The sequence below is a fragment of the Argiope bruennichi genome, chromosome X1 (assembly GCF_947563725.1).
Source record: "Argiope bruennichi chromosome X1, qqArgBrue1.1, whole genome shotgun sequence".
Lineage (NCBI taxonomy): Eukaryota > Metazoa > Arthropoda > Arachnida > Araneae > Araneidae > Argiope > Argiope bruennichi.
Window position 1 is genome coordinate 14,885,096 of NC_079162.1, and position 16,303 is coordinate 14,901,398.

Genomic DNA, 16,303 nt, shown 5'->3' on the forward strand with positions numbered 1-16,303 from the left:
TTTTTATAGACTTTAAAAGTTTGGAATGTTATATTATAAGTTATATTTAATTTATCGAAACATACAGTTTGAATAAACCTTCAACACCAAAAAAAGTATTTATAATAAAGTAAAAACCTGCAATTATTTTCAAGCTAGCACATTTCTACAAACGTGAAATACTTTTACTATCGGTTTGAAGCATTAAAAAAAAAACGAAACAGTTTAAAGGCAAAAATTAACAAACGCAAACTCTCCATTTTATACTATAATTGATTTTCAGTCATTTCTAAGACTCATCAGGAACTGCATCCCAATAGATAATAGCTCATGTGAGAATTTCCAAACAAATGTCAATGCCCACCACACCCAATTGATGCTCAGAATCAATCCAAAAATATCATTTTGAATTTGGCAGATTTGGCGATGCGCTCCCCCTGCAGATCGGGCAACCCTGCAACAACCACTTACTGGAAGAAATCTTGCCGGCGCACCACTATATAAGTGCAACTTGACTACTTCTCCCTCTGAATCTTCAAAACTCTTTTCTCTCTCTGCTCAGTTGGAAAGCTCTTCCATTTATTCCGATGACTTCGTTTCCCGGTAAGTGTGATCCAACTTTCCCAAAATATGTTTACGAAAAATGCTTCTTTTTTCCAACATTGTAGGGATCGATTATTCTCTCATTTTCGCAAGCTTTAGTTATGAATAAATGCTGGCAATTAATATTTAAATTTAGATATTTCGAGAAACAAAAGTATCATAATTAAGTAAATAAAGTATTGTAATTAATACTTTCTCCATTTGTTTACATTTTAAAAAGAAAATGTTTCGAAAAATATTCTGCAGTGTTCTCTGTTCAAAAGCATAAGTGAAGTTGCTATAATATAAAATCTGACTTTGAATAAGAAATATTTTTTTTTATAATAAAGCATAAATATAGCCCCTAAAAATTTCTTTTCATCATTTAACACAATTAAAGTTTTTGGAATGAACGATGAATTGATGTATAAATAAAGATAAATGGTGAATTTTGTAATAAATGATGATGATTTTTGAAATAAATGAATTCTTGATTAATAAATATTTGAAAATCTTACTTTTGTATTGCAACACTTCTGTTCTTAATGTAATTTTTTTTCCGTTTCTTTGAATTACGCTTAAAAAATTGATTGTTAAAATTAGTTTCCCTTATTTATTGGCTAATACTAATTTTAATACTGTAATAAGCATAATAAATGCATTTAAAACGATTAAGCATTTTCAAATAATACAAAACATCAAAAATTAAATTTTTAATTATTTTCTTGAAATCTTTTCAATATTTATTTTCAGTTTCCGAAGAATCAATTGTTTTTAGATGATGCTCTCGAAACACTAAAATTCTGAAAACATTATTCAGTTAATCGAATTTTCTTTGTTGTCATAATTGAATTGAAAATCTTCATCTAGTTAACTTTTATTAACTTCTGTTCACTGGATATACTCATTGTGCATTGGCTGTTTAAGTTTCAAGTAATATTTGCTTTATAACACAAGTCTTGCTAATTCATGGATAAATATCGGCACATTATTATGAATTTTGATATCACGTTTCTATCAGGCTCTTCGATAGCAATTAGCAAAAGATATTTTGAATTGCAACATTTAATTGGAATTATAACATCTAGCATAAAGAATGCAAAAAAGACTTCTTATCGTGCTGTTCTTATTTCTGATCGCAATAAAATCTGCATTGCCGTAAATTATAAAATATCTTATAAAACTAGATATCACCTGATAAAACAGATTATTACATATAAATAAAAATATCTGAAATGGGCCTTTTTTATATCTTAAATGCTTCAAACTAACAGAGCAATAATAACGTGACGAATTTTCTATTAATATTTCTATTAATACTTTATTTTATACTAATTTATTTATGATGAGTGTTAAAAGCAGTTTTTATTTTTCAGTTTATATATATACTTTGTAAAAGTGACTGATTGTATATTAATACTAAAAAATTTTTTTAATTTCTTTCGGTTTATTATAATGAACCCTAAATTTTTACATTATATTATTGCCCTATTTCAGATTCATATATATGTTATAAATATTCTAAAATATTATTGTCAAAGTACATCAGCACTTGAAATTAAGAGATAAAAATAAATGAAATAGTGATATAAAAAGACAGATTAAAAGACATTTACGCATCAAATAGATAATAAAATATGCTATATTATCACATCGACAACTTCACGACTGAAAATACGGTATAAAATCTATGGCAACTTATTAATTAAATTATATATTTAACTCAATATATTTATTAGCAGGATTTAAGTTCATCGGTTCACAGTGAATTCACTAAATATCTTTGTATATCTGCTTATTTTTCAATATGTAACTCGTCATAATGATTTAGATAATCTTAGCAAATATTGAAATCTAGAATAAAACAATACAAGGCTTTGTAACAAATTTCTTATTATTTATTAATTTAGAAGAAAGATTTTCATTTAGCCGAACTTATTATATTCATTGCTGAAAATACATTCTTCAAATTTATTAAATTATATTAAATTATTTTACTCTTTATTAACATTTATACAGAAATAGAGAACTTTTTCTGCAACTTTTAGATATGTATTTAAAGATATTTTAATTATGATTTACTGAAAGATTACGGAACCATATGTTTTCATATTTTCTTTCTTTTATACCAAAACAAGATTCGAACAGTTTATAGGACTAGATAATTTTTGCAAGTTTAAATGGAATTTTGGAAGTTTTTGGAGTTTGAAATGTCAAAATTATTGATCAATTTTTAAAATTTTCTTTGAATTCCATGAAACATTTTTTTCATGACTTTCGAACTTGGATCTATTACTTTGTGAAACTGACCGTTGTTCTAACTGTCAATGCATTCGTCTAATCCATCTTCGCAAATTTATCATAATCCAACAGATAATAGAATGCTTAAAGCAGGCGAAATTCATGTTTCATTCTCGTAATTCGTTTCATTTTCGTAAATAAATCGTAAATGTTAATGCTGAAAACCTGACTTGCATGATATTGAATTGCTTTCCTTGAATTTTATTTCAGCTATCAGTTGCTTAAAATGAGGGAAACATAGATGGGGCTTGGATGTATAATTCTGATATCTTAACTTAATTAAAATATTTTAAAATACTTTTTGGGGAAACTTACGGATGCCTAAAGGCATTTATTGAAATAACTTTTATTGAAACAAAATAATTGAAGAAAGAGCTAATTAGTATTTTCATTCTTTCGTTCTTGTTAAAGCAAGCATTTAAATAAAGACGAATTACAGCTTCAGCTTCCGCTATCTCTTGTTAATTAATTCTGATTCTTTCTAAAGAAATGAATGGTATCTTATGCAAAGTATTATAAGAAATGTCAAAATCACAAGTTAATTAATTATACGTGTTTATGGAAATATTATTGGGTTCATCTCCTTTTGTAAGTACACAGGAATACAATTTTCATCGGAAAATTAAAATGGTCATTAAGAAATGCTCTTGCTTCGCTCGTTCTGCACATATTCGACAGAATTATTTGAAAGGAAGGAAAGTGCTTTAAAAGCTTTCAAAGCAAAAAAAATATTCATGGAGCTGCTTATAAATAGAATTATGTACTAACTTTAAACTTTCCAAAATAGATATCCATTTTGGTCAACAAATTTCAAAATCGCATTCTGAATTCATTTTTAAATCTCAAATTTCAATACTACTGTTTTTTTGAGTGTATAAAACTATTTTTTTTTCTGATGTTAAAGTGAAATGATTATTTTCTATTCCTATCCCTATGGAGCGGGAATTTCCTTTGTTGTTGTGATATGGTGGATCATCCATGCATTTTTTAAATTTCCAGCAATTTTTTGCATGTGTTATTAAAACTGAAGTTTGACATTTTTCTTCAGAAGTAGCATGATTAGAAGTCTCTCTCATGGAAAATGTTCGGTTAAACCGTTTATTCTTCGATTTATCTGAGGGAATTTCCCAAAGGGAAGCAACTATTCTAGTTTCACAGTCGAAATAAATATTTCACTTAGTAAATGTTATTTCCTATTTTATTATAGTATAAAAATGAATCAAAAGTATTACAAAAAACTACGAGATATTAAGTTCTTATAAAATATCGTCATTCTGCTATTAAATGTGTCTGTCAAGACATAAAATTACTGAACAATAAATTGCAGGGGGATTAAATATTAATAATAAATTAAACATCTTTACAAGTTTTTAAGTTCTATTAATTAATTACTCTTTTAACATTTTCACTCGGGCGAGAAGATTGAGAATTACTATCGAGATAAGTAAATGGAAGTATTGTTTTTTTTATAATCCTTAAAACTAATTTTGGTAATTTTGCATCGCTCCATGATTTTTAAAATTTCTTTTAAAATATCACAAAAGTGTATAAGTTATAATTTAATACATTAAAATTAATGTATAACATAAACAAATGTGAAAAGAGTTAATTTGTGCAATTTTTTTTCTTTGAAGTAAATTTTAATGATTAAAACATTGTCTTAATGGTAATTGATTTTTAAATTTATGAGGCTAATATATTTTGTAAAACCTTAAGGATGACTAGATACTTTTTAGATTAGTATCGATTTATAGACTGTTTTATTTAATTGTTGCTGCTAGTGTTATAATGCTGATATATTTTAATGAAATAAATTTTGTTAAATTCTTTCAGAAACTGATTTATCTGACCTTGATCGTAATGTTAATTTTTAATATTCGGAATATAACCCATGGAATATAATTTCGATTCTCGCGTTTAAAATAAAATATCAGAAAACGGCGAATCAATACCAGTATTAGTCTTCTTTTTTAAAAATTTCGGAAATAGTTATAAAAATTCAAAGTTATGATGAAATAACTGCAAAATGGCTATTTGGAAAGAAATCACCTTTTTAAAATTCTGAATTACTGTTCAAGAAGAAAATGCTTTACAGTGACTTTAAAAATGAAAATTGTTGTCTTTATTAGTAATTTTGAGTCGATTCATCATAGGAAGGCAATTTAATGCGATGGGGCATATGATATGGTTTTGGGAAAATTCAGATAATTCCTAAAATATTTCTTAATTTATTACAATTTTTTTTTCTGAATTGTCAATAAAGTAAGACATTCAACAGATAATTGTTAATAGAAAGTGAATAGCAACATTTATAGTAACTCCCCATTAAACAATAAGTCATTACGAAATGCATTAAATTGCATTTCGCTTATTTATAATGTCTACTGATCCCTTATTATTCTTTTCAATAACATTAAAACCCATCTTGAATTTGAAAATAATTTCTATTAATTTTGCTGGTAGGCTTCTATTAAGAGAAAATAGTAACACCTCCATCACGGACATGGAATTTTAGTGAAATTTATTAACATGGCTTCTACAAAAATTGCATAGCTTTTTTCGAATCACGAAGTTAAGCTGCTATTTAAAAGGAAACAAAAAATGCCCTTACCCTCTTAACTAATATATGTTTTAAGGTTTTAAGAGACATAAATCAACACTCATTATAAATTGATAAAAAACGCATATCTTATGTTTGATTCAGGTAAGAAAGGCCGGAAATCAAATGCATCTGAAACCAGAGTGATTTTTTTTAATAATATAAATAATAAAATTATTATTCCCTCAAAAATGATGAGAACACCAAGAATATTTTTGTATGCACCTATTTCTCTTTAAGATATACTTTAAATACAGGTTATAATTTCTTAATTTTATTAAAACAAAATTTATAATTTTATTTATCATTATTAAATCCACTATTTATTTTTAGAATTTTGAAAAATAAATAAATATATAAAGCTTAGAAAAGAAGTGAGTGATTGTAGAAAATATTTAATATCTTCTTCTAGAGCGTGGGCAGAAACTGGTAATCGACTTTTCCAGGAAATACGTGACCCAATGATAATACTTTCTTATTTTAGTTTCATATCTGTTTTCAGATTTCTCTAAAGAATGTCATCAAATTTCATCTTATTAGGTTGAGGATGATCGAATTCCTTTCATTTCAAGTTGAAGTGAAGTGGACTGAATTCAGAGAGAAAGTACTTAGGTTTTCTTCCGAAAGCAATCAAAAATATCCGTAACCGAGGCAATTATCTCCACAGAATTCAATAGAATTCCGATTTATTTTTTCTAGACTCATCGAAAGCGTATTCTATTGAAAATACGAAAAACATATATTTTTGAGAATAAATAGAATTTAGTTCTAAAAAATCATATTTCAACATAAAATGAATTTCAAAGACTAATGTAAAGATAAATAAACTTTTATTATAATATTTAAATTTTTTTTACTTTTCTGAAGAGTCTCTCGAATGTATGGAAGATGGATAGGATTTGCGAGTGAGGTACAGATATTATTGTGTGGAGGAGGAATTCCCTCTTCCACAAGGACTTTAGGTATAAAGGCGATACGTGGGATCCCTTCTCCTCTTGGTCTTTTGACACAAGGACCAGTTTCAGAGAAAATGGAGCCAAGTCGCTGACTTCATAACTTTTGAATTCACATGCAAATATTTCATCCCCAGATTTTGCCGAATTCATATCTTCATTGTACTTGGTAACAGTGTGTATGGGAGTACGCCTCTTGAGTTTTTAAGATTATAGTGTCTTAAAATTACTAAATACATAAGCAGTCGTTCCAATCATTTTCTTAATCATAACGTCATATAAAAATCACATATGATGACCTTCGAAACAGAATCACCAAATTGATAATAATTGTTTGCCGTGTTTACGATCTCTGTTTCATTGGCTCATTAGCTGCCTTTATTGCTTTCTTTTTCACAAGAATTGAATTTATCTTGAAAGCCGGCTTCCCATACATTTTAAAACAACTTAATGCCACCGTCATATTTTTTAATGTTTTTCTCCTTCAATTCGATCGTGACCTTCTTTTAATAAACATTGGTAAATGTGAAAACATTTTTTGACCCCATGATGAGGATAAAAAAAGGGGTTAACTAATTAGCATGCCGAAGAAAGGCGAGTCAAAGGACGAAAACGCATATAAATTTTTCGTGGAAAAAATTGAAGAAAGCCGAAGCCGACGAAACCAAAATTACTGAAAACCTAAGTATATATACTTGTTATTTAGATAAAATTTCAGTGGACAGAGAAGAAGTTAAAAACCCTTTTCTAATAGAACCAATCTGAAGTTTGAACCAATTAATAACCAATTTCAATATTGAACGTAATATTTCTGCATTTTATAGCTTAAAGCTGAGAATGATTCAATCTAAGAATTATTCTCAAAATTGATGCTATACCCTTTCCCGAGATTGTAGGAAGTATACTTACCATAAAATTCATAATTTTTTATATCGATGGTAAATTATTTTCAGTATTCAATTTTGAAATGCTGTCTTTCAATAATTAAAAAAAAACACACACAAAAAATATTAATAAAGACTTTGATTATATGGTTTAAAATAATTTGGTTTTCCAATCAATTAAATTAGCAACTAACTGTAATTATTATTTTCAGATAGTAAACGCTAAAATCTGATGGTGCATGGAAGGTTGGAGTATGTTTTCATTAAATTTCACGATAAAACAAATACCTAGAGGTTTCTTATTTTGAACGATAGCGAATTACTTTTATTTGTTACTTAGATGACTAGTTAATTATTAGTTAGTCTAATATGGCAAATAATTTTCTTTTCTTAAATCAGTCTTAATACCGTAAATATTTTACTGTGCCATGAAGAAAAATAAAAGATTGTCTGGTAAAGGTTTAAATCAAGGTGTATTAAAACGATAAATTTCAAAATTAATTGATTAAACTATAAGAGGATTTTGTTGGTAAATTGAATATGATAATGACTCTAAATTTTCTGTGTTACACTGTTCTGCACTTACATAAGTAAAAGTTTAGAAATTGCTGTTTAAAGTTAATTATTCCTTATGAAATTAAATAAAATTGCTTTTCAGTTTTTGGAAACTAGTGATACTGAGACACAGAAAAGAACATCGATTGAAATTTGTTCTGAAAGATATTACCTTTTTTAACGCTTACTTTTCAGCGAATTCTATTTATTTTAATCTTATTTCAAATGAAGAAAGATATCAGTCTCTTTTAAGGACTAGGAAAATCTCGGAAGTTAAACTTCTTAATTTCAGATAGATATAGGAATTATTAATTTATTAGTAAACTAAAAGGCAGTTTTTTATTTTCTTCATTTTACTCTTTAATTTATAGTTCATTATTATCAATATTATGGAATGCCTCTCTAAAATGTGAAGTAAGAATTGCATAATTTTATGCTGTTCAAAATAATAATAGTCTGAATTGTTAATCAATACTTCTTGAATAATTGAAAATATTTTTAAATATAAAATATAGCTTAGATACTGCACCGAACATACTAATATCAGAATCGAACACACTCAGTGAGTTGTGTGTTCTCTTTTGTCATTTTGTCTTTTTTTTTTTTTGGAAGATAATATAAGCAAGGATTTGAAAGAATCCTGCCGTAATAATGAATAAGGAATTGAAAAGATTACTAAGTGCATTGATTTTGGTTTTCAAATGTAATTAAGTATTTTCTAAGTTTTATTTGACTTAAAAAGATTCTCATAATTTAAATAATCTCATAACTCTCTAATAACCCAAGACTAATTAAGTCATTTAAATTAATGTTTTGGGTCAGTATTAAACTGCGTCATAACATTTATAAACACATTAATAGAAAATTTTCTGTTAGGGAAGAAAAATTTATTCTAAAATGCGAAAAGAAACAAAATTCTTTTATGAATTCTAGAAAGGCAAATGATTGAAATTTTTGAAACTGTTTTTTCCTTTTTGTAAATTTATTCTAAATAAAAGAAATGATTAAAAATGACTAAAAAAAAGAAAGAAGAAGAATTTTCAAAAGCCTTTAATCTTAAGTAACAACAAGCTTCTCTCTTTACTACATATAAATGCAAAATTAATAAATTTAATAGTTTTAAAAATGCACTTTCACTAATAAACAAGAAATTTTTTTCTGAAATTCGCTAGTAGTTTATGCCATTTATTTGGAATCAAAATTTGATTAAATTAGTTAGTTAACAGATAATTAAGTGCAGGAATTATTATAAAAAAGTATGTAGTACCCGAATGATTAGAATTCGTGTAACTGTATATAGAAATATTAATCGGCAACACACGAGTGTACAAAATCTCTAACATATCAACTAGTGAGTGAAGATTCTATTTTTATAAAATAAAAATGACGTTCAAATTAGTAGAATTTCATGACACTTTAAAGAAGATCTGATCTTCAAGTGTCATTGATTCTTTTTTTCGATGTTTGAAAAGTTTCAACTTTGCCTAAATCCCCTATCTTTCATTTTAAGGAAAATTAAATTGATGAAACTTTCTACAGTTAAACAGTGAGAAGAGTGCTTTTAATATTTCATTCTTCATTACTTTTCAAATTTGGTCTTTTGGTCCTTGCAAATTTTAATGATGAAGAAGCAAAATGGGACAATAGTTTGCATTTCTAGCATTTGAGCCTTCCGATTAAATTAAAATTCCATTTTAGAATTTTAGATAAGCAGGGTATTTTTCTATCCTATGATTCCTATTGATCATTCTATCGTTTAAACTCCTAGGATTTCTAGATAATCTTTATTTCTTACTATTATAACTATTATATAATTTAATTTATAATATATATAGATAGTTTCATTCTAAAGAAGACAGCTTTACAGATAGCTTTTATGGGTACCGGATGAATGGTTTTCGTGCTTAGTGACAAACTTATCGATCATTTGGCGACACTGGTGACAAAATAGAAGATTTCAGAATCTCCAAGAATTTTGCCGATACGTCTATTAGGACCTGATTTATGGTGATTTTTCTAGAACCCTTTCTGCCTGTCACGGAAACTATTAAAAGCTAGGGGACTAACTAAGCTAAAGACAGTTGAGTGAAGCTCGGGACAACAGTGAATCGTGACTCGAGTATTGGATCGCTTGAACTTGCTGGTATTCCTACACCCAAGGCGTTTTTTTATATTTTGTAATTATTATTTTTGTTTACTTTCGTCATTGCTTACATTTCATATCGTCGTTGCTTAACTTGGAAAAATTTTATTGTAATAATTGAGAATGCGTTTTTCAGTTTAGGGCGAACCCTTTTTCAAGTTACGGAAAGTTCATGATTTTAATCGCAGATATCTCCGTTTATTTCTCAGATAATCCCATAAAACATTTTCGTTTGTTTTCATTACGGTATAACGCACATTTTGATAATTGGACTTTTGGCTGATATCTTTTATTTCTGAATTATTTTTTGTAACTTCCTTATTTGGACGTTAGAGCCGCTGTTTTTAATTTAAAAGGACTTTCCCAACTAACCTATATATATATATATATATATATATATATATATATATATATATATATATATATATATATATATATATATAAAATAATGATATTTTAAACTAATTTCATTTCTAATTAATTTACAAAGTTTTATCTTAATTTAGCCCATAAAGCCCTTCTAAAATATTCTCTTATTTCCTAATCCGATTCCACTGTTTCTACTTAATTAATTCAAGAGAAGCTTTAAAAAATTGCTGAATCGGCTAAACGCCGATACATTCTCACGCTCCGCGTGAAGGGTTAGAAAAATGACCAATAAACGAATTCTTTTTTAAAAGATCCATGTGTTTCCCTTACTTGTGATTGACATGCGTCAGAAATCCCTATCAGAATCTTAATAATATATTAGCACTATGAAAAAATATTTTCCCTATCAATATCTCGTTATATAAGACGAGGGATAATTTATTTCTCTCTTCTTCCCGACTTCTGCTTTTGTGTCGCATTTGGCGGACATGCCTTGTCCACGCCTTCTTGTAAATAAATCATGCCTGCCTCCCACGGGAGAATAAAACGAACTTAAAAATACAAAGTCTCTTCACTGATTGTCGCATTTGCATTCTGCTTCACATATATATAATATCATTATTTCTCATTTGTACCTGCAATTGAGACCATTTATCATGGACTGATGGATAATGTTGAATAAAAATATCTCTGTTTCTTTACGATAGAAACGCTAATTTTTAAGTCATGTTTCGTTGTTAAAACATATTACGATATATATCAAAACAAAAGATAGCTTAAGTAACAGCACAAGTAACAAACCGTCGAATCTAAAACGAGTAGTGCATTCTAAGTAAAGAAAGAAAATACTACTACTAATAATAAGCTTTCTCAGAAATTATTTTGCTTATCTTATAAAACCTTATTCATTTGTGCAATTTAAACTGTTACGGTACTGTTAGTTGCACATGAGTCCCCTGTTTTTATTACTACATTTACTTGCAGAATACTTTTTTTTTTTTTTTTTTTTTTTTTACAGTGGCAGTGTGTATAGCCTTGCTCTCCACTTTTCGAATTAGTTGCAGCTGCTTTTCTAGGAAACTCTGCAGCTAATTCGAGATTAACACGGATTTACTCTGTATGTAACAGTAATGCAGTTGCCTGTATATACGTATGTAATGTTAGAATACAAGTTTATAAAGGTATCGAAGATGTTCATTTTCAAAAGGTTTTGTTAACACTTCAGTTGGTGATTTATTTGATCATTTTTTGAAATATTATAAGAGTTTATAAATGATTAGAATTTTAGGATTCTGCTCTTTTAATAACCTGTTTTGATATCTGTATTATCCCTGAAATGCGCTGTGAAAGACCAGCCAGAAATGTGAAAAAGTGCTCTAAATCAATCGGTTGGCATCTTAATGTCTTAGCAATTTTTATAGACAGAAGCATAAGACTTTGAATACGCACAAATAAATAAACATAAGAAAAATATTTTACTATTGAACACTTTTACAATATGAGTGTTGAGTAAATTTTTTTAGCTTTTTGTTATCAATTTCCACAGAATTAAAGTGCTTTCATAGAATTGTCTACATTATTTAGTGAAACTTTATAATTAAAAGTGTACATCTAGGTGCAATATTTTAATACATAAACTATCGTTCTACAGTTTTAGTATACCCTCTATAAGATTGATTACCAAGATGTAAAGAACTGTATGATAATTTTATATATCCAGCATAATATGAAAGCTTGGGTCAAAGGCGGAGAAGTTCTTTTTGTCCGATTCTTTTATTTCTAATATCAAAAATCTATCCCAGCACACATAATTGTGTCTGGTAGAGCCTTTCTGAAAAAAAAATCACCCCGGATTTTATCGAACCGAAAGCAAATTCCTCCAAATTCTAATTAGATTTAAATAATGAATTTAGTGCAGTTCACTTAAAACTCTTTTGAAATATATCCGTAAAATGGTGTTTCATATCGTATTAGCACATTAATCATGTAAACTAAAATTTCAAATAATATCCGAGACATGACAGTGAAAAATTTGATTTGTAATAGCTTTCTAAAATAAAAATTTTCATGAATAATTGTTGTTAACAATGATTCCTTCGGTTATGATCAATCCTTTATCTGAAATAGTTTCTTGTTTGCACATGATAAAAACTCAGAAAGAATCGATGATAGTAATGATAGTAAAATTACCATAATATCAAATTCAAATTCATTGTACAGAAATTCACAATTAAAACAAATTGAAATAAGCCATAATTGTTACTTTATTTGAAAAATGTATTTTATTCATATAAATTTACTGAAAATATAATAAGACGTGTGAAATGATCTTCATTATTTAAATATGAAATCATATTTTTTAATTTTTATTTATTCCGCTAAATTTTAAATTGAAATACTTATTGGAAATTTTTCAGCACTTAAAAGAAAGTTAATTCCAAAATAATCTTGTCAAAATCATTTTAAAATTTTGTTTCGTTACAAATAATTCGGCTAAAAGTGTTAAATTCAGTTTTCGTTTACAAAGCAATACCCAGTAATAAGGCAAGATGAACTAGGAATTAGAAATATAACTGGGTCATTTTTAAGATTCTAAAGGATATGGTATCAAAGGCATCATTGTTTTTTTACTATTAAAGCATTTCTCTTTAACGTACTGAGGAATCTTCTTTTGTTATTTCCGAGATTAAAGCTTTCATTGTAACAGTATCTTGTGTTGAATGTGTGCAGCTTAGTTAGTTCTGTTATTTACGTACTAAATTTCCGAAAAATAGTGAAATTTTTCTTATTTTGGTACAATTCGAAAAATGACTGCGATCTACATAATTTAACCTTCACACACACACACATGAGTAAAAAAGTCGATTTTGGCGAATGTGATTATTACGTTCACATGAAGCAGAGTCACGATTTTCTCTGCACTACAAACAGAAGCGTGGCTACTAAATATTATAATAGTCACGAATTAATTTAAATAATCAGGTAAAATAATTTATATCTTTATTTCGGTGATTGATACCTTTCTATTAGTGCCAAAAATGTTATGTATAAACGAAATTTTAAAGTTTGAAAATCAAGAAGATATTGGTTTAAGAGCTTTTCATTCGTAGTTTTTGTAGTTGAAATTTTTAAGCAATTAAAATGCTTGGTTTTAGCAGGAAATTTATTACAGAATTATCAATCGATTATTAAATACTAATAGTCCTAAAATTCGGTCGAAGCTTTGTCGTCAGTAATCATTTCGTGCAAAAGGTAGCATTAAAAGAATTCTTGAAAAAGATGCGAATCATTCCGGAATGCTTTGCAAAAACAAAAACAAAACAAACAAAAAAAAACTTTGTATAAGAGAACGTGAGGCGTAGAGCTATGCAAGTTCCTACGAACGAAAGACTGGGTTTTCAGCATTATCGCAAAAGAAAATTTCACGGTTTAATTGACTCAGAAATAATAAAAAGCTTATGAAAATCTAAGAAACTTCTGCTACTTTAGCAAAAAGGGTGGCAGAATAATATTTTTTTCAATGACAAGTTTTTTTTTTCTGAACAATGTTCTGATGCTAAAAATAATGTCGTATATTCAGTAAGCTTCAAGGGCATATTTGAAAATCTTCGAACTTTTATTTACTTTCTGAACAAGCATTCTGATTAGTTTGGGGTGTAGTGTAAAACAATGAAATATTGCCTCTGGAAGTTTTCAATAATAGGATAAAAATCAATAAGGAATATTATATATTGGTTACATGTTAATGGTTTGCATCCCAAAAAAATACTTCGCATCCATTTCCTCAAGACTTGTTTGTATTTTATCAATCAAGAAAATGGGATCTAAATTCTTCAGATTATTGTATTTGGGGAATTATAAATGAATATAAAACAACACGCGAATCTTTTAAGTTTAACTGTTGTGTGATTTATTTTTTTGAATGATTTGTGTCTCAATCGGACAATGGTGTAAATCTTTGTCACCGGTAATGAAAGGGGTCGATCCGAATAAAATTATTTTAAAGTAAACTTTCATTTATGATGTTTATCACATTATCATAGTTTGATATCATACTAATAGATGTTTATCACATCATATTAATATATTTATCATTTTCTATTTTGTATCTATGAAATAAAAGGCCATATTTGTAACAGTGTTTAATAGCCACCCTGTAGTTTCCTTGATTTTTAAAGATGCAAGATTTTCTTCCTGTTACTAAAATACTTCAACTAAAAATCAGTAAATATATCGACCTGAGGAATAAAATTGTCCGGTGAATGTTTTCTTTTCCCACAATGTAATTATATTATCCAAACGTCATCCTGAAATGGTACGTTCGATTATCCTTTCAAATTTTGCCGACTGATAACTAAAATGATGAATCGGGAAAAATCTGGGCCTCCACGTTTTTAATTGAATTTTGAAATGAATGCTGATGCAATTTTCTTTTATTCTGAAACAATGAAAATATTTATTTAAACAGATTCTCACAGTTTTTAACTTAACTGGTTGATGAAATGTATTTTAGAATTCGAAGATATATTCTAAGTCTTGTAAAATGGCGACTGAACACAAAAATCGAATTTTTAATACTACAGAGCCTTCCTCAGATTAAAAAAAAATAGCAATTAGAATTTCTCTTCATTTTGTTATAAGTTTCCTCGTTATAATTTACCTATTATATATATTACCTTAACTGTACAAACGCAAAAATACTACGGTCATATTAGAGAACAGAGACGGTTTTAGGTACCTCCTTGTTGGTAATCGGCCTCCTCGTTGACGAGAAAGTGAGAGTTTCATAGGCAAAGTTAATAATATATTGTAAATAATCGAAACATCCAAGTTATAGTTTAGTTTGCAGAATGAAAACATTTGGCAAGATAATCGACTGAATGACTGGTGAATAAAATGCCGCATTCCGCTGACAATTTTTGGTCGGTCGACCAAGAAATCAGTGCGACAAATAACAACGCCGTTAAGTCGTAATATTATCAGACCTTTGTTTAAAATATCTTCTATGTAGCTATGATATACACTACATTTGGCAGAATATCCAACAGTGGGACAGGAGAATACGATGCCTATTATTTTTAGTCGATGCATTAGAAAATCATTGCGATGGATATCGACGACGTTAATACAATATACCTTTAAAAAAATTTTTTTTCTGTAGACAATGATATTAGAATAATATTATTTTGTGGACAATTATTGGCAACAAAAATTCGTATGGAATTAAAGATCTGACACTTTTCAAAATTTTAATAGTTATTTTTTTTTAGAAAAACCTGATAAAAAACCCTCAAAATTATAAAAATATCGACTAGGACATTTTCTCAAAAAATAACTAGACCTAAAATCCTAATTATTCTTAGAGTTCATATGTATGAAAATGTCTACAAAAAATTTCAGAGCTCTCTCTTGAACAAAGAAAAAACTTTAAGGAAAATAAAACAATACGTCAACAAAAATAAGTCTGAGAAAAATGCATTTAAAGTTTGTAAAGGCATGAAACAAAAACTATAATGCTTGTAGAGTTCTAACTTTAAAAAATTTTCTTTTCCAACTTAAAAACGCACAAAAAACACTATTTAAACTATTATTGAATATATTTTTTCTTTTTCAATTTATTATGTTTTCCCACAGTGTCAATAACATTAGTTACAATAACAGCAGATTTCTCAGTTTGATCTAAATTAAATATTGTCATAAAATTTTGAACGCAATACAATTCTATAAAATAATAACAATAATTTAAACACAAATTAAAATTAAAAAGCATTTTTATACATAAAACCTTTTAATTTTTAATCGTTTAAATTGGCACAATTAGTTAAATTCTATGTAGCACGACTTTATACTTCACTGATTTTATTTTTAACTATCTACAGTAATATAAATGGATGTAACACGGATATCTGCAATACTGGTATTTAAAACGCTTGTATTT

At 27.6% G+C, this 16,303-nt stretch overlaps 1 protein-coding gene across 1 annotated transcript in view; it reads left to right on the plus strand.

The window, feature by feature from the left end:
• The first annotated feature begins 511 nt into the window (after nucleotides 1-511).
• Nucleotides 512-16,303, plus strand: part of LOC129958838 (chordin-like protein 1) — a 112,405-nt gene continuing 96,613 nt past the window's right edge. Inside the window, exon 1 of the mRNA XM_056071552.1 lies at nucleotides 512-582. Within this exon, the coding sequence (XP_055927527.1) occupies nucleotides 567-582 (16 nt within the window). The 5' untranslated portion in view covers nucleotides 512-566. The remainder of the gene's footprint in view (nucleotides 583-16,303) is intronic.